The sequence below is a fragment of the Aphelocoma coerulescens genome, chromosome 1, assembly GCF_041296385.1.
Source record: "Aphelocoma coerulescens isolate FSJ_1873_10779 chromosome 1, UR_Acoe_1.0, whole genome shotgun sequence".
In the NCBI taxonomy this organism is placed as follows: Eukaryota; Metazoa; Chordata; class Aves; order Passeriformes; family Corvidae; genus Aphelocoma; species Aphelocoma coerulescens.
In genome coordinates, this window is record NC_091013.1 from 25,412,531 (window position 1) to 25,440,424 (window position 27,894).

Sequence of the window (27,894 nt, forward strand, 5' to 3'; positions counted from 1 at the left end):
CAGCATGGAGAAAGTGGAAAGGTTGTTTGCTATTTCTCCTGCTAAGGGTTACTCAGAAAAAACCAAGCAATTGGCAAGATCATAACAAATGAAAGTATGTGATTCTTCACCCTGTAAAGCTGTGCAAATGATTTCTGTGGGTTTTTGTAGAAGTTGAAATTCTGAAGTGAATTTTAGAAATCTAAAAAGTCCATTTGAGACCTTTAGATGCAGATAGTCCCTGAGTCAAACTGTTGGAAAAAACCATGGCAAAGTATTACTATTTGCCTTTCTCTATTCTTCCTTATTGGCAAATCTGAGATGCAGGTTTTGGGCCCGAATAGGCTGTCACTGATTTTTAAGTGCTTGTCCTGGTTCCACAGATGGCACCCCTAGATGCTGCTTGGAGGAGTGTATGGGCCTCTGCTGGAAATCCTTGCTGTCAAGGAGCTGCAGTTGCATTAGCAAAAGAGCTCGCACCAAAACCATCTTTACCAGTCACTGAACTGTTGTGACTTGTAAAAGGACAAGGTAGCATACCCGAGTCTTCCACCAGAAGTCCCAAGCTCTTGTGCCTGTGGACAGATGTTCCTGACCATACAGGACATCAGCTTACACGGGCGTGGACTCCTCAGCATTGGGTGCCTGCATTCAGGTGATAGGATCAGGGTGTCCCTGTATGGTTGCCATTGATCTGATAGTGGCTGAGGCTTGCTGTGTTCAGTGGATGGCTGTAGGAAACCCAGGACCTGCTTTCTGGGTCGAGATGCTGGATCAGGGCCCAGGCAGCACTGGTGAGGCAGTGTGTGTTGCCAGTGAGAGGCTGGACTGAGTACTCTGTTCTGTGAAGGTTGGAGTGGGAGCAGTTGTGTTTTGGAGAGGGCACTGAAGTTAAGGTGTCTGCAGTGGGGGAGGTGGTGAGGCTAGAAGAATCCTGGACTGTGGAGATGAAGCTGTTAAGAAGGAATGAAGATAAACTGTTGAGCCTGACTGCTCATAGTATCACCTCTAGCTGCCCTTGTCAGCTTGGCTACCCAAGCCCATCATATAGTGTATCAGCTGATAAATCAGAATGATCAAATTCTTGCAATAGCTGGTTTCTTGAAGTTATCTTTATTTCTTTCAGATTGAATCCCCAGGCATTACTATGACTAAGTAGAATTGGTGTGGATTGAATTTTTGTGGTTGCTTGTAACCTGATAGAGGGCATCTTTTATTAGTTTGGAATGTGGAAATTTTTATAGATATTCCCATAAACGTTAAGTTTGAATTTCTTACAGAAGCTTACTACTGAAAGATGCTGAATGATTGGCTGTGGCTGGTCTGTAGCTAAGTGTTTGGGGTATTTGTTTGTTTTTTGTACCCCTGACAGATATTTCCCTCCCATGCATTGGCTCAAGTGCTGGTCTTGTCTGATACTGGACCGGTTTAGCTCATGAAATTTGCAGCAAGCTTTCCACTTGCTGGATTAGTTTTCTGTGAGTTCACTTTAATGGCCCCCTGAGTGAAAAGAGTATAGGGTGGTGTGAGAGAAATTTTGGGAGATTTTACTCCTGAAATCTTGCGCTGATCTATGGGCTTGCAAATCCTGAGCAAGAATGGTTTACCTAGATCCATGCTGCATGTCTCTCCCTGAGGTGTCTGTCCTTCAGAGAGATGACTTCTCTGCTGGCCTGGCAGCTGCTGGATGCCCTCACTTACAGGCTGTTGCATTAAATTGACTTCAGTTTTCTGTCTTCCTCGGCCAAAGATATGGGCCCCCCCAGCTGCCCAAGCAGCTCCACCAGCCCTGCCAGGGCAGGAGTGGTTGGTCACCACAGCAGGTGGTGGTGAGGCTTGTCCCTGCTTCCTGGATAAAGTCCTCTGCTTGCTCTTGCAAAAGGAGTGTTAAATGGTGGAGGATGCTGCATCCCATTGTTGCAGGTACCTGGACGAGAGAGGGAGAGATCCAGCCCTAGGCCCCTTTTTAAAGAGTATTTGTACTGGCAGGAATCAAAATGGTAAACTATGGATCAAAAAGGGTGTGCTTGGGAGGAGCTGTAGCTCAGGGATTTGCATACAGCTTTGTATTCTTTAGTCAATTTTTAAAAGGGAAGTATTGAAATGAATTTACTCTAGTTGAAACCTGAAGTGTTGGTTTTGGGGCTTGTTCATATCTGCTACCTACTTGAGAATTACTTTTTTTCTGTTTTTTGATTCTAAATTAAATGAAAGTTTTAACAAGCTATATGAAAATTGAGTAAGCTTTTATTAATTTTTGGCACTTTCCACAGTGTATTAAGGAAGCAATTGAGATTTCTGATAAAATTCCTTCTTACTAGAAGGGTGTAACATTTATTTTTTTCCTTTTTTTTTCTTTCATTCTTGCATTTCTGCATTATCTTTATCCCCCTCTCCCTCTTTTTTTCCCACATGTTCAATCACAGTCAAGTTCTGACTGTTGTCAGGATATTAATTCCCCCTCAGTCTTTCTTCTTTGGCTACTTGTACATATTTAATGCTACAAGGATTGTCCTGTTTCTTCTGTTAATATTTTTATTTTTAAAAGTGTGTGTGCACACAGCAAAATGAGACTCCCAAGCTGATAAGCAGTGGGGGAAATAAGTGCACTTGAGGTCAGTGGGTCTGTGCTTCTGGGTCGTGCTCTGTAGTTCATTCTCCATTGATGCTGAATCTGTGCATCATCTGATCACTTGGCTGCACACATTTGTTCCAGATGAAATGTGAGCATGTGATGGCATTTAAGTTGTGGTTAGAGCACGTGGTAGTGTAGTAAAACAGCCAGCATGCTATTTTAGGAGGCAGATGATAACCTCATGTAGTACAAAATCTTTTGCAATAAGATGCCTCCTTTCAGCCACCTCCAGCTCTTGCTCTCTGACATGCTCTGGGCGTGCGTGTGTCTCTGAATGCTGCTGTTCTGAGCAAATCTGTCTCAGCAATCCTACTATGTGTCTGTGGTACTTGGACTTCATGAAAGTCTCAATTTGTTTTGCAAATGGAGATTTGGATTGCGGGTAACACTCCCTATTTTGGAAGCAGGCTTTCCTAGTTGGTTTTGGTTTTTCCCTTCAAAAACTTTCATTATATAAATTAAGCTTTTTGCTTCATTATATAGGCCTCTCTTCATCTCTCCATACAGCATGGCTTTTGAAACTAAGCTGGTACTTCAGAAATTAGTTGAGAAATATTGGCAGAACATGCATCTAGACAGAAGGCATCTGAAATCAGTTGTGGCAAGCCGTCCTTCCTGTGTTTTTTAGGTAAGGGTATGGAGATGTTCACAGTTTAGCTGATGTGTACTTTTTTTTTATTTTAGAAAATAAATCTAAAATTCAGATATGCCAGAAGCAGACTTCTCCGTTCCTAATGTTTGAAACCTTGTTGAAAGTTTCCTGAATATATCAACTTCCTCTTTCTTAGGAACTGATTTAATCTGAGCCTTAAAATATTTATTATGTCACTACTCAGTTCAGCCATTGGGAAAGAGATTATTTCCTTCTGAATGCTTATGCTCAGTAACTACTTCCAGACCCTGGCCAGGCCCTTTGGGCACCTTGTTTTGGTAGTCTTAACCACTGTCATTGTTGCTCTCCTGTCATTTTTATTTCTGCTGTGACTGACTGATCCGTTTCGGGTCAGTTTTCATTTTCAGTGCTTCCAATACTTTTAGTTAGCATGAACAGTTGGTCAGGAGTTTGTGCCAGAGCCATTTTTTGGATTGTTCTTTCATTAAGGCTTTTTCATAACTTGTTTCTTTTTTATGTGTTATTGGGGAAAAAAAGAAAAGTCAGGAAGAAATTGTAGATGTATGAAAATGATAATGCTATAATGTATGTTTCTACTTAAAAATGGGAATAGTTTGCAGATTCTGTTGTAGTAACCTTGCCTGAAAGTTTGACATTGATCTATGGATTATGGAGGAGAAGGTGGGATACCTACCTGTGAACTAGTACTAGTACTTCAGGGCACGATAGACATGCTCTAGACTGAAACTCAGGACGGCTTATTTATGTTCCCTGTGCTGCTCTATCATGTCAGTGTTGAATGAGGTTGGTGAAAGGATAGGTGCCCAACAGAATCTGAAGCAGTAGAAGCTGTGGAATGAAGGAGTAGTTTCCCAAAATCATGATCTAATACTGTGATTAAAAAAAAAAAAGTGCAGCCACTCAAGGGACCAGCTGCTCCCATTACTCGCAGTTGTTTATGTCTAAGAGGGATTGGAGTCTTGGGAAGGTACCCAGTTGATACAGACAAGACATGAATTTGGATGACCAGAATCTGACAGATCTTTTTTTTTTCTTTCTAATTGCAAGTTATTGACAAACTTATCAAACTGATTACCAGCATCTGTCTTGTAGGCAGACCTAAAAACTGACTTTGCAGGCTTTCTCCTGCCACACTGATCTTTAATGAAGTATTCATACAAGAAGGCACTGGTTTAGTGAAATAGAAGTGTCTACTCTCAGAATCAGCATCATAGTCCTGGAATAGATGTTAGCTTTGTTCTTGTGATGGGTAGGGGTGGGGGGAGAGTAATGAGACCTATAATCTGCTTTCCTTCTCTAGTCTATTTCATTTGGTAAAATCCTTTACCTTACTCTTGTGGTTTTCCCCAAGAAAATGAGTATTTAACCATGTTCTTGTTTATAAGGCAGTGTCTGCCTTGTGCAGTTAGTAGTGAAAATTAAGTTTTACCTTTTTTCACTGACTGCTTACTCTGCTTGATAGCAGAGCTGTCTGTATTTCCAAACCTATACTTGCTTTTTCTTTTTCTTAGTGCTGTGTATCTTCTTACTTGGACACAGTATTCCCTTTTCATTTTGGCCTGGATTTCCACAGCTGTGTTTCCTGATTTATTTTAGGAGAGTAGCTTACATAGTTCTTGTCTGTGTATATCAGGAAGAGAGGTGGGTTTTGCTGGGCTGAATCTTTCTCGGGATATGTTTCTGGCCAATTTTCCTGTTGAGGTGCCTCTCTTCATTGGCACTAGAAAGTGCTTATGCAATTGCTGTGTTTCAGCCAAGCATGTAGGTGTAACCTGTTACATTGGCAAGAACTGAGACATCTCAACTTCAGTGTCCTGATCAAATTTTCTTTGGTAATTTAATTCCAACAACTTTTATTTTTGCCTGTAGTTCCAGGAGTGTGAGCTTCCTTAAGCCATAGTACTCAGTTGTGTATTGTTGTGGGTCACTGAATGTCTCTGTCTGTGGCAGCTGAGATTATCACTTTGTGGTATCATTTATAATCCAAAACCTACAAAGCAATTTGAAAGTGTTTTAGGATGAAGGTGTGATAAATGTAGTTTTTGTTTTGCTGTGCAGGTAGAAATTTGGAACAGGGTTATGTTCTAATGTTTTCTTACTTACACAAGTGTAGGCAGTGCTAACCTTTCTATTCCTGCTTTTTAAATTACACCTTGCATTGCTACTACTAGGTGTTTATGCTCAAAAATACTAACTTCTATGACTCCTTACAAAAGAATTCATTTGAGGATACTAACTTGTGCTGTCACATTCTAAACAGAGCTTTGGAAAGCTTGAGAAATTGTACAGTTCCTCTCCAAAAGCAAAGGTAATATTTCTTTGTGTTTCTTTTTTTAAAATGCCATTTTTGCTTGTGTTAATGAAAAATAGGTTGTGTATGTTTAGTTTTGGCAGTGTTGAGAAGTTTACTTTGAAGTAGTTTCTTGGGTGAAATGTTGTTTAGTATTTGAAATTAATTCTCTGTAGAATCCTTAGTGCTTTTATGTGCCTGGTTTGGGAAAAAAATTCTTGGAGCTGGAAATCTTTAGGACTCTAAAACAGGTTTGTTAACTTTTGTCTTCTTTGGATTTGTGTTTTAAATATGTATCTGGATGCATGCACACACAGATGTGCACACAGACACTACAAACTTCCATATACATTTTTACAGCTGGCTCTGCTTGCTTTTGTAGATAACATGTTGTGTCTTAAAAGTATTACTAGTTGCAGGAATTAAAGCTTTCTAGGTGATGTGGTGTTTTTAGTACTGCTAGGTTTTTACTTTTGAGGAACAGTTTTATATGAACAGCAAAATTTATTCCAGACCACCAATAAGTTTTATTTTTTCTTTACCACTGGCATTTCTGTTGTGAAATGTTACCAAATGGCACAGAAATCTTGTACTGCAGTCTGTTCTTCCAGTTATTTTCAAACCTTTCCTTTTATCTTACTCTTAATTTTTGAAACAGAGCTTAATTTTTTTCTTTTAGCTCTCCCTTGTGCTGTACAGTGCTACATTTGGGCAACAGTATGCTTCATAGAGATTTCCAGAACATTTATAATCATCTCTTTTCCCCTCACCCCTTCCTTTCCTCTCAGTTGTCATAGTTCCCTGCTTTTCTTATCTCTCCTTTTACTGCTGCAGCTTTCAGATGATAATGCACAGCTCAGGAGCAGCTGCTGCATAATAGCTGCAGCACCACTTAGAGCTGACCTAATGTGAGAATAAATGAACAAATCTGTGATTTGCATGTGGGCTTACCTACAGGATCTTTTTTTCAGCGTGGGCCCATTAAGTGTCATCACTGGAAGGTGAACTGTGGATGGCCTCGTGGCTTCCTCTTGCCAGCTGCTACCACACTGCGGGTGGTAGCACAACAAAGCAAGGTGTTGGGATTCTTAGTGTTTTTTAAGATCACCTGTTTCTAAACACGAGTTGCTTTTTTTTCCCCTACCACTTCATTATTCATGCTCCCGTGGCCAAAAGCACTGCAGCGTGTGCAGTAAGAGCAGGTGGAGGGACACGTTGCCGTGTCCCGCTGTGCTTTGTCGAGCCACTCTGCTCGTTTCTTTTCATTTCCTCCGGGTGAGTGAGCCAATGGTCTCATCATCTTCTGCGCCAGGGGCCCGAGGCTGCAAAACTGAGCTGGAAAGTGTCCTGCTGGTTGGTGTAACAGCCCAGGGGTTACAGCTTATTTTTGGGCTGGCTGGTGAGGTCAGCAGCAGCTGCCCTATCTGTGTTGCACAGATGCCTGGGCTGCTCGTAGGTCAGCTCCTCAGCTGCTGCAGTTGATGATGCAGTACTGGAAAGAGCTGTCACCTATTTTTGTTGGATGCTTAAAGTATTAATACCCACTGGGAATAGTGTACCTATGTATATTCAAGGCAGTAGTCTAGCACGGAAAAACCTTTTTCTTTTACTCTATTTTACTCTTAACCAGTATGTGAACTTTCCTTGCTGTGACTGTTAGATACAGCCTTACTGATGCTCTGATGGTTTAAGGATACAAGCAAGTTAAGGTTCATACAAGACACATTTGAAGAAAGTGTGTGTCTGAAGAAAGCTTGACTGAACTACCAGATTTTTTTTTTCTTGTCTCCAGTTGTAGACCTTGCTTTATCAGGTGAAGTACCTTTATTTTAAAAATACTTCCTCCATAGCTGGATTCTGACTTTAAGGTCTAGAAGGGGGAAATAAAATAGTATAAATGCTACCTGAGGCCTTAAAACTGACTGATTTGAAGAAAAGAATCCTGCTGCAGGCTTACTGCATGCTGTAGTCTGCTCTCACCAGGTATATTTTCAACTTTATTTTCTCATTTCCTTTTTCTTTCATCACAGTCTCAGGTGATGCTTTTTTCCTTTCAGTAGGTACTGTTTATTGCGGGGATATGAGGTATAAGCATTGTTACTTTAATTCTATTTCCTTATTGCTGTTAGATGAGAAACACTGTTGAAACAGAAGTCTCCATCCACTGAGCGTTAGTGGTTTAGGTGACTTTAAATGGCCCTAATAATACATTCAGGTAATTTGGAATGTTATGGAGTTTAAATAGATCCATGCAGAGTTTAGTCTTGTTTACAATCAGAGGGTGGATGTGGTAGTTGAGCAGCCAGTGTGTGGATGAAATGAATCTCTAAGGCATTTTGTTTGGTGTTGAAGAAATGTCAGTGATGGAAAAATGCAAATGGCTCTCATGAAGTGAGTTTAAAAACTGGCTTATTACTAAACTTTATTATAATTCCAAATGCAGAATGACCATCCAGTGTATATCTTGCTATATGGGTTTTGCTGCCATTTGTACTTGACCATGTTATGTAGCATTTCATTAATGACCTGGAAGACGTCATAAAACTGTTATCAGTAAAGTCTGTAGCCAGTTGAAATCTGGGGGCAGAAAATGCATATATAGTTGTGGGAAGCCAGGGTTGTGTGTTTGGAATTAGTGCAGGTGTGGAAAGGGAAGCCAGGATCTGTGGGTCGGGGTGGGCAATTGCCAGGCTTTGGCAGTCAGTGACCAAAAGCATCAGAGTGCTCTTGAGTGTTACACATAGTGTTGTTTGTAGGTCACTGTTAGCCTGACCTGGTCTGCTTTTAGAACACAGTATCCATCTGGGATATTGTCGTGGTTTAACCCCATCCAGCAGCTTGGCCCGAGGCAGCCGCGCTCCCACTCTTCCCTGGTGGGGTGGGGGAGAGATTTGGAAGGGCAAAAGTGAAAGGGAACTCACTCGTTAAGACAGTGTAATGGGTACAGCTGAAGCTGTGCACGCCAGCAAGGCAGAACAAGGAATGAATCCCTTACTTCCCATGAGCACACTGATAGATGGACAGCTATCTCCAGCAGGGCCAGGCTGCCTCACTCCTAGTGGTGATTTGGGAAGACAAACACCATCACTCTGAACACCATCGCCCCATTCTCCTTCCCTCATCTTAATGCTTTATGTAAGGTGTATCTGCATGTGGGCAGTTCTGGGGTATTGAAAAACAAAGGTATGTTAGTTAAATATTTTGTTCAAAAGATTTGGCTTAGCTGGGTCCTCATCTGATCTATCATGGTTTTATTCTTGTATTTTTACTAATGTTTAATCTGACTATCTTGGTGGAAGACAAGGATTGAATGAACAAGAGAGGGAACTTCATCACAGGTAGAGTCTCTACAGAGTTATAAGTGTTTGCCTGGAAATCAAAGGCATATTGGAAATATTTTTTTCCATGAAGCCTTGTTTAATGTCTATATATGCCTGTTGCATACTGTTCAAAAGACAAATTGTAATATTTGCGAGGTAATACCTTTCTAAGTGTTTGTGTTTTGAGGTTTAAAGAGCTTTAAGGATGTGCAAGTTTGAATTCACGTTGTGCTTCTGCTGTGATTAGAAAAGTGGGTTATACTAGTATTATAGAAAGTAATTTAGCATGCAGACCTTATTATTTGGTAATATATTGTGTTATAAAAATAGTTTTGCTTGATATTTGGATCTCAAAATTCAGCTTTGATTTTTGCAATGCAGAATTGGGAGTGCTGTATGGAGGGGGGTTGTTTGTCATCCAGTGTCACTGAATGACAAGTTACTCTTTTTAACATCAAGATAAATTTTAAGAGTCGGTTCCACAGCTGATTTGTCCATAGTTACCAGAATGAAGATTACAGGCCACATGCAAGTCAGACTTCTCGTGAAAACCTGAAGTAGACTGTTTCCTCTGGCTACTTGATGCTCTTACTCTGTCAGAGTTTTCAGATATATTGTGAAATGAGCAAACCTCCACTAAGATGGAAGAAGGGTGTAAGTGGTTGGCAGGAGTTTTTTTTGTTTGGTTGTTTGGTTTTTTTTGTTTGTGGTTTTTTTTTGGTTTTTTTTGTTTGTTTGTTTTGGTGCTTGTTTTTGTGTATTGCTTTGGTTTTTGGTTTGCTGGGTTTTTTTGAGATAAGGTCTTTATAATCAAGAATTAGCCTCAAAACTTTAGAACACTTAGGTTTTTTCCCTCACTTTTTACCTCTCTAGGTTAGTTTTTTCTTAGGCATTTGTTATGTTAGGAGAAGATCCCTCTGGACGGTGTTGTGTTCCCCTCCCCCTTTATTGTAGGCTGCTGAACATACTGGCCATGAGCTGCTGAGGGTGGCTTCCTGTCAGAATTGCTTCATGTAAAATCACAAGGAAGCAAATGTTTCTCTCATCCTCCCATTGTGCTGTTTCCTGTGGAGCAGCAGACTGGATGCATGTCCTGGATACAGGTTTTTTATGGCACTATGTGCCGTTGGGATGATCCAATCAAATTGTTCTTGGTATCCCCTATAGTCTCAGCATAACAGGAAACTAAGCTTCCTCTCAACCTTTTGTTCTCAAGCTAGCCTGACTGTGGAGAGCTCTTGGTTCTATCAGAATCCAGAATGAAGGTGAGCTTAAAATTTAGGGTTGGGTTGTTTTTAAGTTTTTGTAAGTTTAAGCTATAATTTTTAACCTTTTTTTTTTAATGTTCCTTTACTTAGTCATTCTCTTTCTCCCTTGTTGTCCCCTTCTGATCTAGTTCTGGTTTCTGCATGAGCACCTGTCTCATGTATTTAATTTTTTTAGGATCAGGCCCGGCTTTTGTGATTCTGTTCACACTTCAAATTTACTTGTTTAAAAACTACCACAATAGGTGTGTAGTAACAATGGAAATTTCACGCTCTTAATACTTTCTTGTTTCATAATAGCTTAATTTTTTTCCTCAATTTGAGCAGTGGTTAAGCTGATCTCCAGCCTGGTTTTGAGTTTATAAATTATACTGTTAATAAAATCTATCACATCTTTGTTAAATCAAATTATTTCTTATTTCCTTTATGCCTTTTTTGTGTCCATAGTCTTTTAATATTCCTTGTGTTTGAGGAAAAGCCTTACAAAATTCACATCTAGGCAATTCCCTGGTGCTTCTCCTTACTCCTTACAACTTCACATAACTAAGAGAAGTCTTTTTAAAAATTATCTGTAGTTCACAGTGAAAGCTGTTGAAACAGTTATTTGACTTAATTTATGTGAGCAATAACTGCTTGGAGTATACTGGTATGTGGCTCTGAGTGCTTGATGCTGTGTGTGTTGTGTGGCGTTGCTTTTCTGAGCTGTGTAAATGCTGCTCGAGCTTGAGAGATGCTGGCACCTCTACAGCCCGGGTAGAACTGCTGCTTTCTGGGACCAGAGATGATCCTCAGTCACGGGGGAAAAATGAGCATGTTAATGTATGCAAGTACCTCAAATATTGTGGATGCATTGGGAGATTTTTTTTCTTACTGCCTAATACTGTCATTAAATGTTTCCTAAATCTGTTCTACCTTTCCTGTGATATTACATAACCAGTCAGAACTGGTCTGGCAGCCCCTTCTGTGGTTACTTTTGGTAGCTGTTGTTAACATTTTCACTTCTCTTGGGTTAAACTTTGTTTCTTTCTCACTTCTCCCCTGGGATTATGAGTTTTCCCTCTCCTGTCTACAAAGGCTGTTCTCTGGGGTAAGGACTTTCTGATAGTGCCTGTGGGATGGGCCTGTTATCAGGAAAGTGAACAGGTTTTTGTTGACTTTTTAGATAAAAACTGCTACATTGCAGGAAACTAAATCTCTTTCTGTTTCTTAAATCAGTTGGAAGAACTGTAGCAGCTGTCTTTTATTGTCAGCTTTCTAGTCTTGCACAAAGGAGTACTGTGACTCTTTTCAACCTATGCAGAATCTATTGCGAGAGCTATTTTCATGTGACTTTGAATGAGTGTTTCCATTACCTCAGGCAAATGTGGGTTTGTGGGTTTTCTTCCTTTTTTTAAAAAAAGTCCCCTTTTCCCCCAAAAATCCAGACATTTAATGTCATCACCCAGTGCTTGAAAGTTGCTGGAGTGTTTTCTGCATGATAGTTCAAGGTTTGGACTTCCTTATCACACTTAAAATAAACCTCTCTTGTTATCCGTTCCCTTCCCAAACCTCATCCTCGATCTAACTTACCCAGAAATTTCATTCTTTTTAAAATTCTTTAATGTTCAGGAATGCTGCTCTCCTCTGTGTCTTGTAAAGAGAGAGCATGTAGGTTGTAGTACTTCTCAAAGTATTTGTAGTAATTTTAAGAGTATCTTATGAAAAATCAGGTACAATGCCTGTGTGCTGCTACAGAAGAAGAAGAGTATGACAAGAGTAATGGTACCCAGTAACTTTTTTTGGCCAAAATGTCTTAGGAAAACTACTGCTTCTGATACTTGTTTTATTCAACTTTCTTGTAACTTAAATGGTACTTAATATTTTTACTTTCTCTGTTCTTCAGTTTTTTTCAAATGCAGCTGTTGCTATATTATTTTTCCATTTAAAAATGTCTTGTTGGGTTGTTTTTAATATTTTTTTTAAGGAGGAGCTCCCCTGCCCACCCTCCCCAGTTATACTGGTTCATAATAGCCTTTAAAAGACTGATACCTTGATCATGCAATAGCTTCTACAGTCATGGTTTGTATATACAAGCTTAAAGGCTTGTTTCTATAACTTACTTAACTTACTTAACTACATGGGTTTTTGGTTTTTTTTCAGACTTTTGATGCAAATGACCTGTATCAGGGACAGAATTTCAGCAAAGTTCTCAGCTCTCTTGTGGCTTTAAATAAGGTGACTGCAGGTAAGTAGACTGCTCTGTCTTGTGCTGGCTTACAACTACTTTCAGCTTGCATCAGTGTGCCTGTTGCTGTATCCATGATGAAGTGCACATGTGCAGCATTTTAAAAGAGCTTTTGTTGGAGTTCATGTTTTTAAAACTTTGCAGTGGCTCTGGGTTCTCTAGTTGTGTCTTCTGCAGAAGGAAGTTTTGTGGCAGAGCTAATGCTAAGCCTTTAAGCTGGCAAGCAATTTAGAAAAAGGGCCTGGTTTTTTGGTTGGTTTTTCTTTTTTTTTCTCCAAGTTTGGAATACCAAAGTTGACTTTTGCTCCATTCTGTCATTCTCCTATTTGAACAGCTTTGTCAAAATTTTTGCCCCCCCATCCTGTCTCCATTTCCAAGCACTATCCTTTCTTGCCAGTAACAAAAGGATCTCCAACATCTTTGATCTGTTAAGCCACATATTTCATTCATTTAGCAGCTAGAAGTTATGAACCACTTGCCTCGGTTCTTTGGTGGGAGGGGAGAGAGCTGTAGAAATAACACACAGGTGAGAGGTGTCCATCCATCATTGTAGGGTGAGCCTGTGCTAAATTATGCCAGGTGAACCCTGGGACAGTCAAGAAATGTTAACATTGACCCTTTTGGTTTCTTCTTGTTCCACCATCAGCAGCAGCTTTCAGTACTGGTCATCAGGTCAGAGTCTGAGAGAGAGTCTAAAATTGAACCATACATGTCAGTTTTTGTGTGAGGAAGAAAAGGAAGGTGATAGAAAAGTCAGTGATAGATAAATGTTACTTCATTTAATACTAATAAGTATCTTGTCACATTTATAAGACTTCTCTGGTCTGTTTCACGAGAGGTTTTGTGGTTTTCATGGCTTATTTTTTTCCTTGCATTAGGAAGCACCCCTTAAGATTGTTTTGCAACCAAATTCTTAGTTTTAATGAATGGGCATGGAGTAATACCATTGACTTCTTTGAAGCTGTTTAGACCAGTTGGAGATACTGCCTCTCACCTCAAGTGTAAGTGCAAACACAAACCAGAGCAGTGCATCTTTAAAACTGCTGTACACTGGCCATCAGTGCCTTTGCTGTCGTTAAAGTGGAGAAAAAGTGTGGCTGTTCTGTCCAGGTGTCTGTGGATTAGTGCCCACATCAAAAAGCCACAACTGCAGCTGGTTAGAAAGGACTTGGGGCTGATCCCTTTCATGATGGTGGCATGTGGTGGTGGTGGTATGGAAACCAAAAATCGAAACCACATGCAAGCTGTGGTGTTGTCTCATTCCCAGGAGCAAGCATAAACCTTCTTGTTCTTCCAAACAATTTTCATTAACTGGGCAATTGTGTAGCAGGTGTTTTAGACTCCAGCTCCGTATGTAGACCTGCAAGAATTTCAGGCATACATAGGTTCTTCTGAGATAGGCCTTCCTACAATATGAAGAATGCGAGTGATGGGCATGATTACTGATGAAAGACTTCTGTGGGTTTTCACTCCATCAAAGTATTAATCTCTGGAGTGGTGGGATCAAGGAAGCAGTTTGCTGTTTGTAGACACATGAGGGGAGAGGAACTGGTAGAGGGTAGTTGAAATAGTGGTACAAGGGAGAAAGTGTTTTACAAACACTGGAAATCTTAAAATGGATGGAAGAGTGAAGCTTGTGAAGAAATTACCAAATTAATATTTGTTAAACATGCACATTCTGTTGCCATTCAAGATTTTTGAGCTTTTAGTAGCAGAGTTGATTTTTTTTGACAATAATACCATTGAGAAATTCATTGAACATGTTTATTAGGTATTTTAATAGAAACTTTAATGGATACATGGGGTCTGCAAGCCTTTTAAAAGTATCAACATTTCTGATTGATTTGAAAGTATTCAGATACTAACAGCAAAAATACTTCAATTTGCATGTGCTTTGTTTGTAATAATTATGTTTTCACCTCAGATACATGCAGTTTCTAATTCAAGCCTAAAAAGGTGCTCTTGTGTTGCTCTATTAGCTCTGCTGCTGCAAAATTAGAAAATGTTAGGAATCAGTCCATACTTAAATTCTAACTAGTGTTTTGGAGTTGCCCAGAAGCTGCAACACACTCATAAACCAACCTGATCCTGTTTTTCTAGGCAAGCTGTATCAAGGTATAGTTCTGGATTTGGTGTCTGTCTGTCCTTGAACTTGACTGCCCTTAGGAAATATAGCAAGCTGGACATGGAGATGTTTCAGGTTACTTTTAATCCTTAAGCTCTATTAAGTAATGATGGTTATGGCAACTTAAAAGTTTCTGGGAGCATTGGAGTTAGCCATATAGTCATGACTTACAAACTAAGCCCATAATCCAGTCCCATTTCTTTCCTGGTAGTCTGTGAAAACATGTCACGTATGACCTTTTTGTAATGGACTATAATCACCAGTGTTTTTTTGAATACCACAGCCTTTAAATGCTTTTAGGAAAGCAGTTTCACAGAGTGTCTTTTATTACTTCAATGTGCAAGAATACTATGCATATAAAATACTCAATATGTATAGTTCTAATATTGCACTATTTAACTAGGGGGTGTAGATTTATAGGGTTTTTTTTGAAGGATGATGATATTTGAAGGATTATCAGTGAGTGATAAAAAGATGCACCAGGGAAGGTGTTTTCCACTCAGTCGCTGCAGAGTTGGAGTGTCCTTTGTCAACATTTCTGTTGTCAATCTCAAACCCTTTCCCTCCTCCTGCATCTCTGCTGCTGTTGGGTGCTGTGCTGAAGTTTAAAGACTTTCCAGTTCAGATGAATTGAGTTGTCTCTTCAGGTTTGTTGTGGAATAGGAGATGCACCTTATTCGCTGGTGTCCCTGGATCTCAACCTGTATATGTTATTTCTTTTGGACAAAAAATAATTTGGATTTGCATAATGATGGTCTACTTCAGTCTGGAAGTAACTGTTAGAAGACTACAGTTGTGTGCATACCTCAGTATGGAGTTCAAGCTTTGGAAGAAAAGCAAACTACTAGGCAAGAGAGTAACAGGTGTAAAAACCAGGAGAGCAGTTGGGAGGCTTGTGTAGTCTAGTGAAGATATCTAGGTTTGGGACAGAAAATACTGTATTGCTTTCAGGGCTTCTTAAGATCTGATGTTCACTGAGTAGTTTCCTTGTATATGGAAAACATGAAAGAAAGGAATGACTTGCCACGCTTGTGCAAAGGAGCAAGGTTTGTCTGCTGCCCTGTGCAAGGGGCCTGGGAGCATCCCACTCCTGGGGCTTTGCTGTGAGAAAGGGAGACACTGGTGCAGCCAGCAGCAACCCACTGTCCCACTGTAACGTGGGGAGAGGCTCCCAGCAGGGCTGTGGGAGGCTGCAGCCAGCACTGAACCTGGCTCTTGGGAGCTTCTTGTGGTGCAGTCCCTGGCTGGCTGTGGCTTGCTAATCCACAGGCCACATCCTCCTGCCGGCCAGCAACATCCCATCCTGGGGAGGTGCCAGCCCAGTGTCCAGGACTGGGGCTGCCCTGGTGCCCCCAGCTGCCCCACCCCTCGCTGGGATGGTGGGATGAGCCATGTCCTGCTGCTCCCTCAGCACCTCCCAGCACACAAAGGGACCCCAGCAGCCCCTGATGGCACATAACCCTTCAGATGAACATATCTCATGGGTGTGCTTCTCAGAGGAGAGACAAATGGAAGAGGGGAGATGTTTCGGGAGGGTGTTGTTTACTTGTGAGAAGCAGCATTTTCCTTTCTTCTACTCCTAGTCCTCCTTCCAAAGAAGAAAAAAATAGCTTAGTTGGCAAAAAAAGGGGATGAGACAGAGGAATGTAGGAAAAAAGACAGTGGAAGGAATGTTTTAATTGAGAAGGAGATGGGGGGCTGTGGGAAGAGCAAAGAAACAGATGTGGCTGGCTTCACTTCAAGCAAGTTTAATGCATTCAAAATTCTTGGCTGCTAGCTAAAATGGTGCTGGTTAATTACCTTTAAATAGACTAGTAGTGAGTAGGAATAGAGAAATACAGCCCTAACCCTCCTCTCTCTAAACAGGCCAAGTTGTTTTCTTGTCTGTGTGGGGAAGAAATTGTCAATGTTTCGGGGCTTTAGATTATTTATTGCTTATAATTTTTTAAATCTTGAATTACTGAGTAACTGCAGATATATCAAATCTGCTTTAGGCACGTGAATTTTACAGAGGTAAGCAGAAGTTACAGATGCAGATTTTTCAAATTCTCATATTTACTTTTTTTTCCTCCCACCCTCATACAGACATAGGGCTGGGCAGTGACTCTGTATGTGCACGTCCCTCATCTCATCGGATAAAATCCTTTGATTCTCTGGGATCCCAGTCTTTACACAGTAGAACTTCAAAACTCTTTCAGGGACAGTATCGGAGTTTGGTAAGTTCTGGAAGAATGAAACATGCTGTGGTGTGATTTTTTTTTTCCCCCCTTTTCTTTTTCCCTTTTTTTTTTTAATGAGTTTTGTAAGTAAATTAGAGTGTAGCAAAGTAACTGTTTCCTCTCTTTCACTTCTGTATTTTTAGACTGTGAGTTTGTTTTTGCAGCTTTTCATATGATGTTTCAAAATACATGCAACTTTTTGTGAACTTCTAACTATTTTTTCCTCCTTTAGTGCTCCTTGTTGTCTGTAAAGATAGTGTCTTCCTGGATTTGTGTTTTTCTTTTTGGTATGAAGACTTGCTTTTCCAAAGGCAAAAATCTCATTTTCTCTCTGAGTTTAGGGGTGATGATTGAAGGTGTCTTGGTTTGAAAGACAGGTGTCTGCTAAGGAAGGCAGGAGCCTCCCTTGGAATGGCAGATGCAACCCCCTTCCCTCCGAATTATTATTATTTTGAAATCAAGGGGCTTTTAGGCAAAGATGTGGAAAATAGGAATAACAGTTCTTTACTATTATATATCTATATGTGTATAACCAGTCAAACAAACAACAGTAACTCTGGCAGTAACAGCAAACAATCCCAAACCCAGTCCCAGCCTTCTCGGCTGTCGGGCCCTTTCCCCTCGGGTGCAGTTCCGCTCGCAGCCGGCAGGGGCGCTGGCGGCTCCCGGTGAGCAGGGCAGGTGCGATGGTTCCCCCGCGGCTGCAGGGGGCGCTCCGGAGCGAGCTCGGGGAGCACGCGGCAATGGCGCCCTGGGATCCCGGGGAGGGATGGGACAAAGAAACTTCACAAACCCCTGGGCAGCCGATCCCGGTGTCCGGCTGGACCCTCGGGAACAGCAGGCTGGAACGGCAGGCTGGAACAAGAGGCTGGAACGGCAGGGACGAGCACAAATCCCGGGTGGCAGATGAGATGTATCCAAACGGGGAACCCCCCGGAGGTCTGGGCAGGCAGGGCAAGCACGGCTACAACGCAGCGAAGGCTCGAAGCAACGGCGGGGCAGGGCGGCCACAGCCCGGATCCAAGCAGGGCAGGGAAGGCGGGCTTGGGATCCCGGGGCTTCTCTGGCAGAAGGAAAAGCAGCCAAAGAAAGCAGCCTCCCTCTCTGTCCAAACCTGAGACGGACTGTCCGCACACCCAGGTGAAAACAAAAGAGTACCCAGATGCACCCCCACCCCCCCGCAGCCACTGCTTTTGTTTTTCTTAAGTACCCAGCCATTTGTCCCCCTAGCATCACGTATGGGGAAAATTCCTTTAACAAAAAAAAGCCAGGAGAGCTCCTAGAACCCCAACAGAAGGTTATTCAAACCTCTGTGAAGGTGATACTTGTAATGTTGGCAGTAGTGGTAGTTGTTCCTGTTTTCTGTTATATTTCGAGGTTGATCCTTCAACTGGCCTTTGGGTAACTGAGTGTTATGGGCCATTGTTTTATAGTACAGCTGAAGTCAGGGTTGCATACCTCATGCAAATTGTGATAAAACGTGCTTTTAGTCACTGAAGGTTTGCAAGGAGGGTTCAGATCCCTAATGAAAGCTGCTTCTTCTGTGGCTTTCTTAGGTGTGGTGTAATGTGTTTTCTCTGGTAGCAGAGCCTGTGCAAGTTCTTGCCCTAGGCCACTAATTCGAGCTCCTGTTCTGCTGTTCACAGCCCACTCAGTTTTGCAGATGCAGCAGTTGGTGGGGCTAGCTGGATCCCTGAAGTAATCAGAGTTTTCAGTATTTCTATCACTTTGGTGATCTGAGTTGCTCTCTGCAAAGTTAGAGCAAAGAAGTGCAAGAAGGAAGGAAAGTGAGCTAGCAGCCAAATCCAGGAAATTCCTAGTTTGGTTTTGTTGCTGTAGATGATCAGTTTGGAACTGTTCTCACCAAGTTTGTACTCATTTCCTCTGCTGGAAAGCCATAGTGGCAGAGCATAGGGATTGTAGTTGATGTCACTGTGCAGTGTTTCTGCTTATTTTGTGGCTTTTTTTACTGTTTACTAGAGCAAAACATTTTTTCTTGTTAAGCAGAGTGGATGAAAGCACATAATGTACAAGCAGAGGACTAAGGCAGAGGCACTTGTTGGAAAATGTGCAGATCGAATTGTCAAACAGTGGGACTTACACTATCTTGGGGTTTTCTGCATGTTTTCAAAGTTGTGTTTGCCCTCATTTTCCTGTAGTTTCTCAGCTACTAACTCAGATGAAAGTTATATTGTGATACAATAACATGATTACTTGGGTTATAAATTAAGCTGATGTGTTGTAAGATCCTAGTGACAACATGCAGTCTTTTGATAATCTCAATTATATAGGTAACATATAGGTGAAATTCTTCTACCTGGATACTGACTAGGACAGCTTACACAGTCATTTTCTCACTAAGTTATTTTTTTAGCTGTACAGGTACTGATCCTTAGTTATGGTAGAGACAAACATGATTTGTAGTGCTATTCTCTCAGTTCCAGTCCAATGTATTTAAAGCTGTCCAAATATTGCACTTTTTTAGAATAAAGGTTTGCCCAAACTCTCATGAAAATGTTTGAATGGTACAGATACCCAAAATTGACATGCAAGGACAAAATGCTGAATTTGAACATCATTAATTCTAAAGACTTATTAGTTACTTCTAAGAACATTCAGATGTTAGGACAGAGAGATAACCTGCCTTCACATCCGTGGTAGGGGATGAGCATGCATACACAGTGTTATATGGACAGCTGCAAGTCTGACATGCTTCAGGCTTCCAGCTTTGCTAATCTTGAGAGAAATTATTTGGGAGTACTTATTCAAGGTAAGTTGCATGACTCTTTTGTGGGTTTTGTGAAAGAACACTGTCTTTCTTCATTGGCAGGCCATGGAGACTTGTACCTTCAGCTGTGGAAGCCTCCGACCTGATCTGTTACAGGAAAAAAAGAAAAGGAAAAGGTTTTGAGCTGCAAACTCTATGTATATCCAGAATTAAATTAAACCCAACTCAGTTTCTCCCTCCTTGCAGCACAGAAAGTTTTAGGAAAAAACTCTAATGTAAAGCCTTTGTTTCTTTGTAGTTGTCAAAGGCAGTTTCAAGTTATGCTAGTTATAGAAAATGTATATGTTTTCTTTATTTTTTTTTTGTGAGAGCAATAGTTATTCTCTTTTTAGCTCTGTTGACCCCTTCTGATTTGAAGGGCTGTAATAAGTAAAATATATACTCCCATGGCTGAAAAAAATCTATAGACTAAAAATGACAGAAATACTGGAAATGCCAAATTGCTCCTTATAAAGGCTTTTGAGTAAAAATATGTGGGGACTGTTGCGTGTGGAGTAAAGTCTATTTCCATTTTATGGATATTTCTGTTTTGCTCATGGAAATATTGCTTAAGTCTCTAATGATCGTTTTATTCTTTGCTTTCTCTTACTAGGACATGACAGATAACGGCAACCATCAGTTGGTGGTGAGAGCCAAATTTAATTTTCAACAGACAAATGAAGATGAACTTTCTTTTTCAAAAGGCGATATTATTCATGTTACAAGAGTGGAAGAAGGAGGCTGGTGGGAAGGAACTTTAAATGGAAAAACAGGGTGGTTTCCAAGTAACTATGTACGAGAAATAAAATCAAATGGTGAGTTTTGAAGGGGAGAGCATATTGGCAGAAATTCTTGCATTGGATAGAGGTTGATGGTTGGTTGATTCATTAAAACTTCTAATGCTTTTTGTTTAGGCTTGACTTTTTTTACTGAATGTCATTGACAGCAATCACTAATGCTCAGGAACTTGCTCTTCCCCACCCCAGTTCACTATACAGAGTGCTCAGAGGCTTCTGAATTAGCAGTAAGCATGTAGAAATCTCCCCATTCTGCTTGCTTGTCCATCACGTTTGGGCTGCTCTCACTTCCTTGGTCTGACTTCCTAGAATATAGGATTTGGTTTCAGTTGCTGATATACTTTGAATTGGTGCTTTGAGTTTAAATAGTGAGAGATTTCCATCAAAAAAAAAAAAAACAACAAAAAACCAAAACAAACAAACAAACAAAAAAACCGAACAAGAAAAAACCCCCAAACCAACCAAAAAATTACTCAGCACATCCCATTGCATAGAACTAAACAACTTCAGGAAAGAAACCCAATTCTATCAAAATCAACTTTTGAAAAATAATGTGTTTGTTCATATGCCTTCAGCTTTTCTTCATACAGGCTTCATCCTTCCACTGAAGTTTTATTTTGAGCTTTATATAGAGGAAGTGCCTTCTGTAAATGTTATCTGAATATCAGAAATAATGTTCCTTTCTAATCCACTAAGACATTGCTGTGGATGACATAATTTCTCTGTCTCCTTTATTTCATTTTTTTACCCTGTGTCTTTCCTTGTCTTGGCTTATTTTCAGAGATTAGGGATAAGCCTGGTAGGATAAAATTACCCAGGGTCTCCAGAAGGTTTTACCCCTCTTTCCCACATCTTTTGGGGCTGTGCTAAAGTCATCGGCATGGCTTTTAAATTTTTTTTTTCCCCATTATGAAGCAGCTATTCAGATGCTTGATTGCAAAGTGAGGTTGTGGGAGCAAAACTCTATTTTTAAACTTATCTTTTCTCCTTTGGCTGCATCCTCTTATTTTCTTCCTTGATTTGCTATCTCCAGTCTGTTGCTGCAAAATGCTGGTCTTAGAACTGCAGCTTCATTGTCCTTTCAACCATATTCTCTTAGGCATAGTCACAATGTAAGACTTGGCTTTAATGTTCTTTAGAGATCTCTCAGATGGAGCTTATCCTGAGAAACAATTCTTGAAGCCTGTTTCTGATTTGTACTGTTGTAGCATCAGCCATGATGACTGTCTTGTCCCATTGTTATTCATTTAAATCATTGCTGCAGAGATCTTGTTTGGATTTCATCAATTTTGATCTCTTCCAACTCCTGGACCGGAATGTGGGTAGGCAGTTAGGCTCCAGAGTAGAAATGCTTTAAGAGTGAACATGCAAGAACCAGAAGTTGCCAGTAACTGGAGTTGAGTGATTCTTGTTTTATTAAGAACCCTGTGCTTCGGTGAAGTAACTCTTCTGAGTAGGAAGAGACAACAAGCTGTAGTGCCAAGGTTAGTACCAAGTGCAGTCTGATGCTTGTGACTCCTTGCAACGCTGTCTGGTCCCTGGGGCTGACATAGTTTTTGCTTTCACTTCTTGCCCTCAGAAGAATTTTCTCCCAAGTCCTTTTCCCTCCACTGTATAGGTGCATTCTCTCTGCCAGAGCAGTTTACCCCTTCTGGCTTCTTGCATTCTTGGAGTGCTGTCTCATATGTTCAGTTTCTTCTATGGAAGTTTTTTCTGTATGTGCTGATGCTTTTTTCTTCTCAGGAAGCTTAGTTCATTGTGTATTACAAAGTTGAAATGACTGAGCTGTAGCTCACTAGCTTTCTCTGTTTTCCTCCTGCATTTTAAAATTACTGTGTTTGGCTTTTTCCAGTACTTTATGGAACTTCATTTGTCCTCTCTGGTTTCAGATATGGATATAGCTAGTTCTCTTACTATCAAATCAGCACAACAGGTACTGTGTAATTTATCAAAATAGTAATTTTAAACTGCTTTTATGCATTTGTAGGTATATGTTTTAGTTGTCTGAAGTTGACTTTTTTTATGAGGAGGATGGGGGAGGCAGAGGGAAGGATGACATACTGAGAGCTGCTTAGTGTGTTATTAACTGTGGGGTTGCAGATTAGCTTTACTCCTTCATGTATCTATGCATGCTTTGGAATGCTTTGTTGCTGCTACCCTTATGATTGTGTTAGTTGTATTTCAAATGCTGACCTGACTTCTCCTACTTACTTTTCCTTCTTTTTGTGTTTGTGATTAGTGTATATATTTGTGATATTTGCTCCATGTGAGTTTGCATCTACTTTTTCTATTCTTTCATTGACATGCTGCTAATTTTTAAAGGAATTATCATTCTTGTGAGCCTTTTCTGCTTATGTTGTTACTAGTGGGACTTCTTTTTTTACCCATATTTTTAAGTTCACTGAATTCTTCTTACTTGAAGTCTATTGTTGTAATTTTGCTGCACTGTTTTTTTTTTAATTATTTTTTGGTTGTTTCCATGAAACTTGTTATGAATATTTCTAATCTCAAATGAGTTTTGCTTTATGGGTATTGTTGAAGATCCTAGAGAGAGGGCTTTTCTGGAATTCTCCTCCCTTCCGTATCCAAGTGCATTGCCACTGTGTCCTGCTGTTGGGCTTTCTTTGTTCTGCTGTCCTTGTTGAAACAAGGATGTAATGCTGTTTGTTACAAAGCTCTGAAACAATTTGAATAGGTGGGCATTCATGAGAAGCTTCATCTAGGTTATATGTATGACTTCACAGTTTCTGTTGCCTTCCTGTGTCCCTGATCTTCTTAGTTCGTCTTCATTAGGAGAGTTGGCATTTCTTGAGTTGATCATCTTACACTGTCCATTTTTCTTGACTTTCTTGTAACTATATATATCTCACTTCAGGATTTTCCTAATTCAGAAGTATTTTAAGTGCCTTCATGCCTTAAGCATGCGGTTGAAACATAAAAGTGCTCTTTTTTTCTCTTATGCATTTTAAAAGTAGTTAGGTGAACTTGCAGTCTTGCTAGCTGAAATTCAAAATGTGTTTTAGGTCAGTGCTACAATAGATTGATTTTAAAGAAAGATCTAGATAGGATTGTTGAAATACTCACTCTTGGTTAAGGTCTCTATAAAAAGATGTTCATCCTGGACATCTCATCTGTTTTCAAAATACTCTTTAAAGTGTTCTGGCATTAAGAGTATGATTCTACCCATCTTTCTGCTCTGAAATGTAGCTGAAAATACTGCAAATAGTTAGAAATTCTGTTCAGGATGATACATTATATGGAGAGCTCCCAGAACATGCCTAAATAAGCTCCTGGGTTTGGTTTAATCAAATCCCCTCAGTCTGCTGATACCTGACTTCTACAAATTGAGTAAAAGAAGAAATGAGTGAAGTTATTTATGCATGTGTGTTTTTGTTTTAATTCTCACAAACTTTGTAGGCATTAGATGTTTAGATAAATGGATTTTTTTCTCTAAATTAAATTCCTCTAGTGTAAAAAAATGCTAGATATGTAGTCTTAGCTTGTAGGGTGGCTCTGAAGTTAGATGTTCCAGGAAGGAAAGAAAGAGATGTGTGGGAATGGAACTGCCTTTACCCACATTGATTTCTTAAAGATTTTAGAGGAAAAGTCAGCTGCATTACATAAATTGCACAAACAGAGGATATCACATGATAGAGGTATTTCACAGTAGTTGTGCCCTGGTTGTAACTTGTTTGTTTAGCTGTGCCAGAGTGATTAGGTAGCACACAATGCTAATACATGAGGTGAGCTGCGAATGGTTGTAGGACACACACTGAGACTGAGCAAAGCACAGCATTTAGTTTTCTTAGGCTGCACAATAACTCTTTTGGGGGAAAATGAATTTGGTTGAGATGAAAAACAGGTTTTGTTTTGCTTTTGAGTGTATGTTTATTCTGTTCCCCTCCCTAATCCAAGGGGAAAAAGCCGATTTGTTTGAAGTTGTGGTAGTTATGATCAGACATGTAAATATAAAAAGAAAAGTGTTTTCTATTCAAGTATGTGCCTACACTGTGAGCTTCAAAAAAAAAAATAGTCCATTTCTCTCTCCCTCCCCCCTGTGCCTATGTTTCCACCTTCATTTTCAAACCCTGTAACATCTTACCTTTGATCACTAGTCAGGAAGTACTTCGAAATGAAAGGATTTTGTTTTCATCCTGCTCTACTGTTACATGTGACAGAGGGTAAAAGATTAATAATGTGTAAACTTGTTAAAATATTTGACAGCATGGCCTTATTGAGGTTGTTTTTGTTTAAATAAAATGGAGCAGGAGGGGGGTGAAGATGTAGGTGGAGTCTTGTCTCTTACACTGCTGCTTCTGTCTCACACGGAAGTTAGACAGATTTGGAGACCTAGTTTTGAGAGTTCCCTTGCAATGAAGAGTGGTTAGCCAGAATGGGATGCACTTACTTAGCTACTGTCAGATGTTAATCAGATTTTTGAAAAAAAGATCACATGGTCAGTTGCTGAGTTTTAGCCAAGCATAATCCCTTTAAATGGTATGAGATTATGCAGGAGGGAATATAGCTTTGTAAAAATTACATTTGATACGTCACAAATTTCATTCTAATTCTTTGCAGAAGTTAACATATTGTTACTGCCCTAGCCTCTGTTACGCTTTCTTGACAGTTGTTAGTATCAGGCCCAGTGCAAATTACAGTGATAGTGTTTCTTTTGGTTTGATATTAAAAAACCAAAATCAGTGTGGGGAAAAGGTCAGAATATAGTGGAGGAGTAGAGTGTCAGCTGTTTCCATCCTGTGGTGTGTGAGGGAAGGAGAGATTACACTTTTAGCTTTGGAAAAAAAAAAAAGGAAAGGAAAAAATAACTAAAACCCTATTAAGAATGTTAGTTTTTCTCTCTCCAACCACGTACACTCAGAGGAGTATTTTGTTCTCTTGTCAAGTGAAACTCTACAGGCGTAAGTAAATAAAACAGAGGTTGGGACCAGTGAATACTCTTGGGGCAGAAGCATTGGTAGTGTCCATATTGCAGTGTGGAGCCCTGCAGCAGTGCCTGAGCCATCTTGAGAACTGGGAACGAGTTCAGGTCTGCCCTCCTGATTGATGCTGGACTTGAACTGATTAGTCTAGGAGGATGGAGCTTGCTTGTAGCACTTCACTGATAGGGACCACATAACTTTTGGTATCCCTGTTGGCACATCTTTCCTCCCCTAATGTAGGATGAAATAGCCCAAATCGGATCTTTTTATCTTTTTATCTAGATTACGCACCAGGGCGCAATAATCGCAGAAACGCACAAGGTATTCTTGTAGCAGTAGGGTCAAAGTGCTTTATTAAAGTATGTTCTGAAGGGAATAAATACTTTATGGAGTAGCATGAAGTAGAGTGTTGCCTGAAAATGAATATGGCATGAACTGAAGACATGACAGAGAGAGAAGTTGGGAATGTCAAGTAATTTGAAGGCGTGTAAGATAAAATAGAAAGAAACAAAATATTGGGAAGGATTGGGTAAATTGTCTTTTTACAGCCAGTTAGTAGACATTTGTAAAGAATAAGATAACTTCATTTAGGGAATTTGTGGCATCTTATGTACACTTAGGGAAAGGTTATAGAAGCAGTTGCTTCCACTGAGGATAATTATTTGCTGGAAGAATAATGTTAAAGAGCCTGTGCTACCCTCATTCTCCACCCAAAGATGATCTGTTTAGTGAACTCTACCTGGTTTATCACTAGCCACTAGACACATCCATGCATTATCAAGTGTAGCTGAGGGCAGTTGAATGCAATGCTTCGCTCATGAGAGAAATGGACAGTGGTAACTTAGCTCTTGGTTTCAGTCACCAGCGGGATACCATCTCTTCCTGTACTTGAGCAGATGCCTGTTTGCTTTGGATTTGATCATATGCTGAGCCATGTTTGTTGTGCTTTCAGTGTTAATATAAGGGATACACATTGTGACTGGGGAGATGGAAAAACCTTCTGTGTGGGAAAAGCTGGTGTCTGGCTCAGGTCACTCTCTTCCAGTGCTTTGAGAAACAGAGCCTCTATGGAGTGCTAGGGTTTTGGTGATGTTTCAAAAACCAGACATAGTGTGCTGAATGGGGGTGGCACCTCCTTGAAATGTTTAATGAAATATGCTCTGTTTGCAGAAGTATTCTAATGTTCTATTACCAAGGATAATAAATGACACTTAATTTAGCATAAACAAAGAAAGTGATTTCTTATGTGCAAGATGAGGATTTTCTGTGTAATGCATTGTGCAATAAGCTAATTGCAACAAGACTGTTTCTTATTCCTCCTTAGGCAGCAAGGCACTGCTTGGAGGCAGAATACCAGACATGATAGACAGCTGGACTAATTTGCTGTGTCTCATTCTGTGTTTCTACAGTAGAGATGGCCTTTACATTTTAAAAGCTAAATGTTGATTATCACTGTTAAGGCAAAATGATATGAATGTGTGATTCTTTTTTTCTGTCCTGTCTTTGAATTTGGACATGTACGTGTCTGTGATGGATAACTAAATCAGCTGAGCAGCTGGCAATATAAATGACTCTATACATTTCAGCAAAAAAATTTCCCACTTTCTTCAGCAGCTTAAGGGAAGAGAGGTATTTTTGCACCCTTTAAGGTAACAAAGATCCAGAATTCTGTGATCAGCCAACTTAGCAATGATCAGACATCTGTATTATGATAAATTCAGTGACAAGTATTTACTTTTATCCTTAAATGACTCTGGTTTCTCCTTTCATGATTTTTGGCACGTGATAATAAACCTTTAGATATTTAGTGAACCTGAAGGTCACTATAAATTGTACGGTAAGTCCAAGAGCTTCCACAGAGAATGAAAGCAAATTACCAAGTTTGTGAGAATGACATAATTTTTCATCATTCAGTACAAAGAAAAAAAATTTAATTGTCCCATAAAGAGTAGTATTAGAGATGAATATATAAATGAGTAGCCATACATACGATATGATTTTAGGTTCTTTCACATTGAGTGTTTGATGGCAAATCTGCTTGAGTTTACAGCTTCATTCTAAGGGGGTGGGAGGAGTCCTGTCATTTGGAATTACTGTGCTGTATAGCAGAGCACGTATGTACTGCAGAGCTGGTGGCTGAGTGCATTAGTGTTCCCAGCTGGATAACTGCTGGGTCTAATAGTTTTTGTGCTGTCTGTCAGCTTAGAGCTGATGTGGGGTGGGTAGGCAGGGGATATTAACCAAAAGGTTTTTACTGTCATCCCTGAATGTATAAGGAAAATTTTTTTTTTTTGCTTATGTTTGGTAGTTTTAAGACTAGATTTTATTTTTAGATTTGCTTCTTTGAGGGGAGTTTCAGTGCAATACAGAGCAAATCCCCTTAAAGATACTTGCATTTGTATGCTCCTGGGGCCTGAGCTGCTGTTCAGGGGCTGTTGGCTAAAGCCTCTGTCCTGCTGGCCTGCCAGGCTGTCCTGGTACTGGAGGTGAAAGGGTGACCTGCACCTGGAGTCAGCTCGCTTGGGATGGCATCATTCATGGGCTGCAGCTGGGCAGCCTGAGGAAGCACTTAATTGCTCAGGAGAGGCTGGTATCACAGGGAGTGTTCTGCTTATGATGGTGCTTCCCTGGTCAGCTCTGTGGTCCATGGGAATTTTCCATAGCTGGCCCTTAGCTTGGCTTACTGGGCTTCTCCTGGA

General features: G+C 40.3%; 1 protein-coding gene across 8 annotated transcripts in view; it reads left to right on the forward strand.

The window, feature by feature from the left end:
- The window catches only part of ARHGEF7 (Rho guanine nucleotide exchange factor 7), a 119,300-nt gene that overhangs the window by 34,133 nt on the left and 57,273 nt on the right, over positions 1-27,894 (forward strand). For 6 of the 8 annotated variants that reach the window (XM_069004229.1, XM_069004190.1, XM_069004198.1 and 3 more), the window contains 3 exons: positions 12,263-12,347; positions 16,558-16,688; positions 20,072-20,273. In XM_069004229.1, coding sequence (XP_068860330.1) covers positions 12,263-12,347; positions 16,558-16,688; positions 20,072-20,273 — 418 coding nt within the window. Of the gene's footprint in view, positions 1-10,046; positions 10,124-12,262; positions 12,348-16,557; positions 16,689-19,521; positions 19,596-20,071; positions 20,274-27,894 lie in introns of those variants that run through there. The other 2 variants (XM_069004179.1, XM_069004206.1) reach the window with 2 other exon arrangements.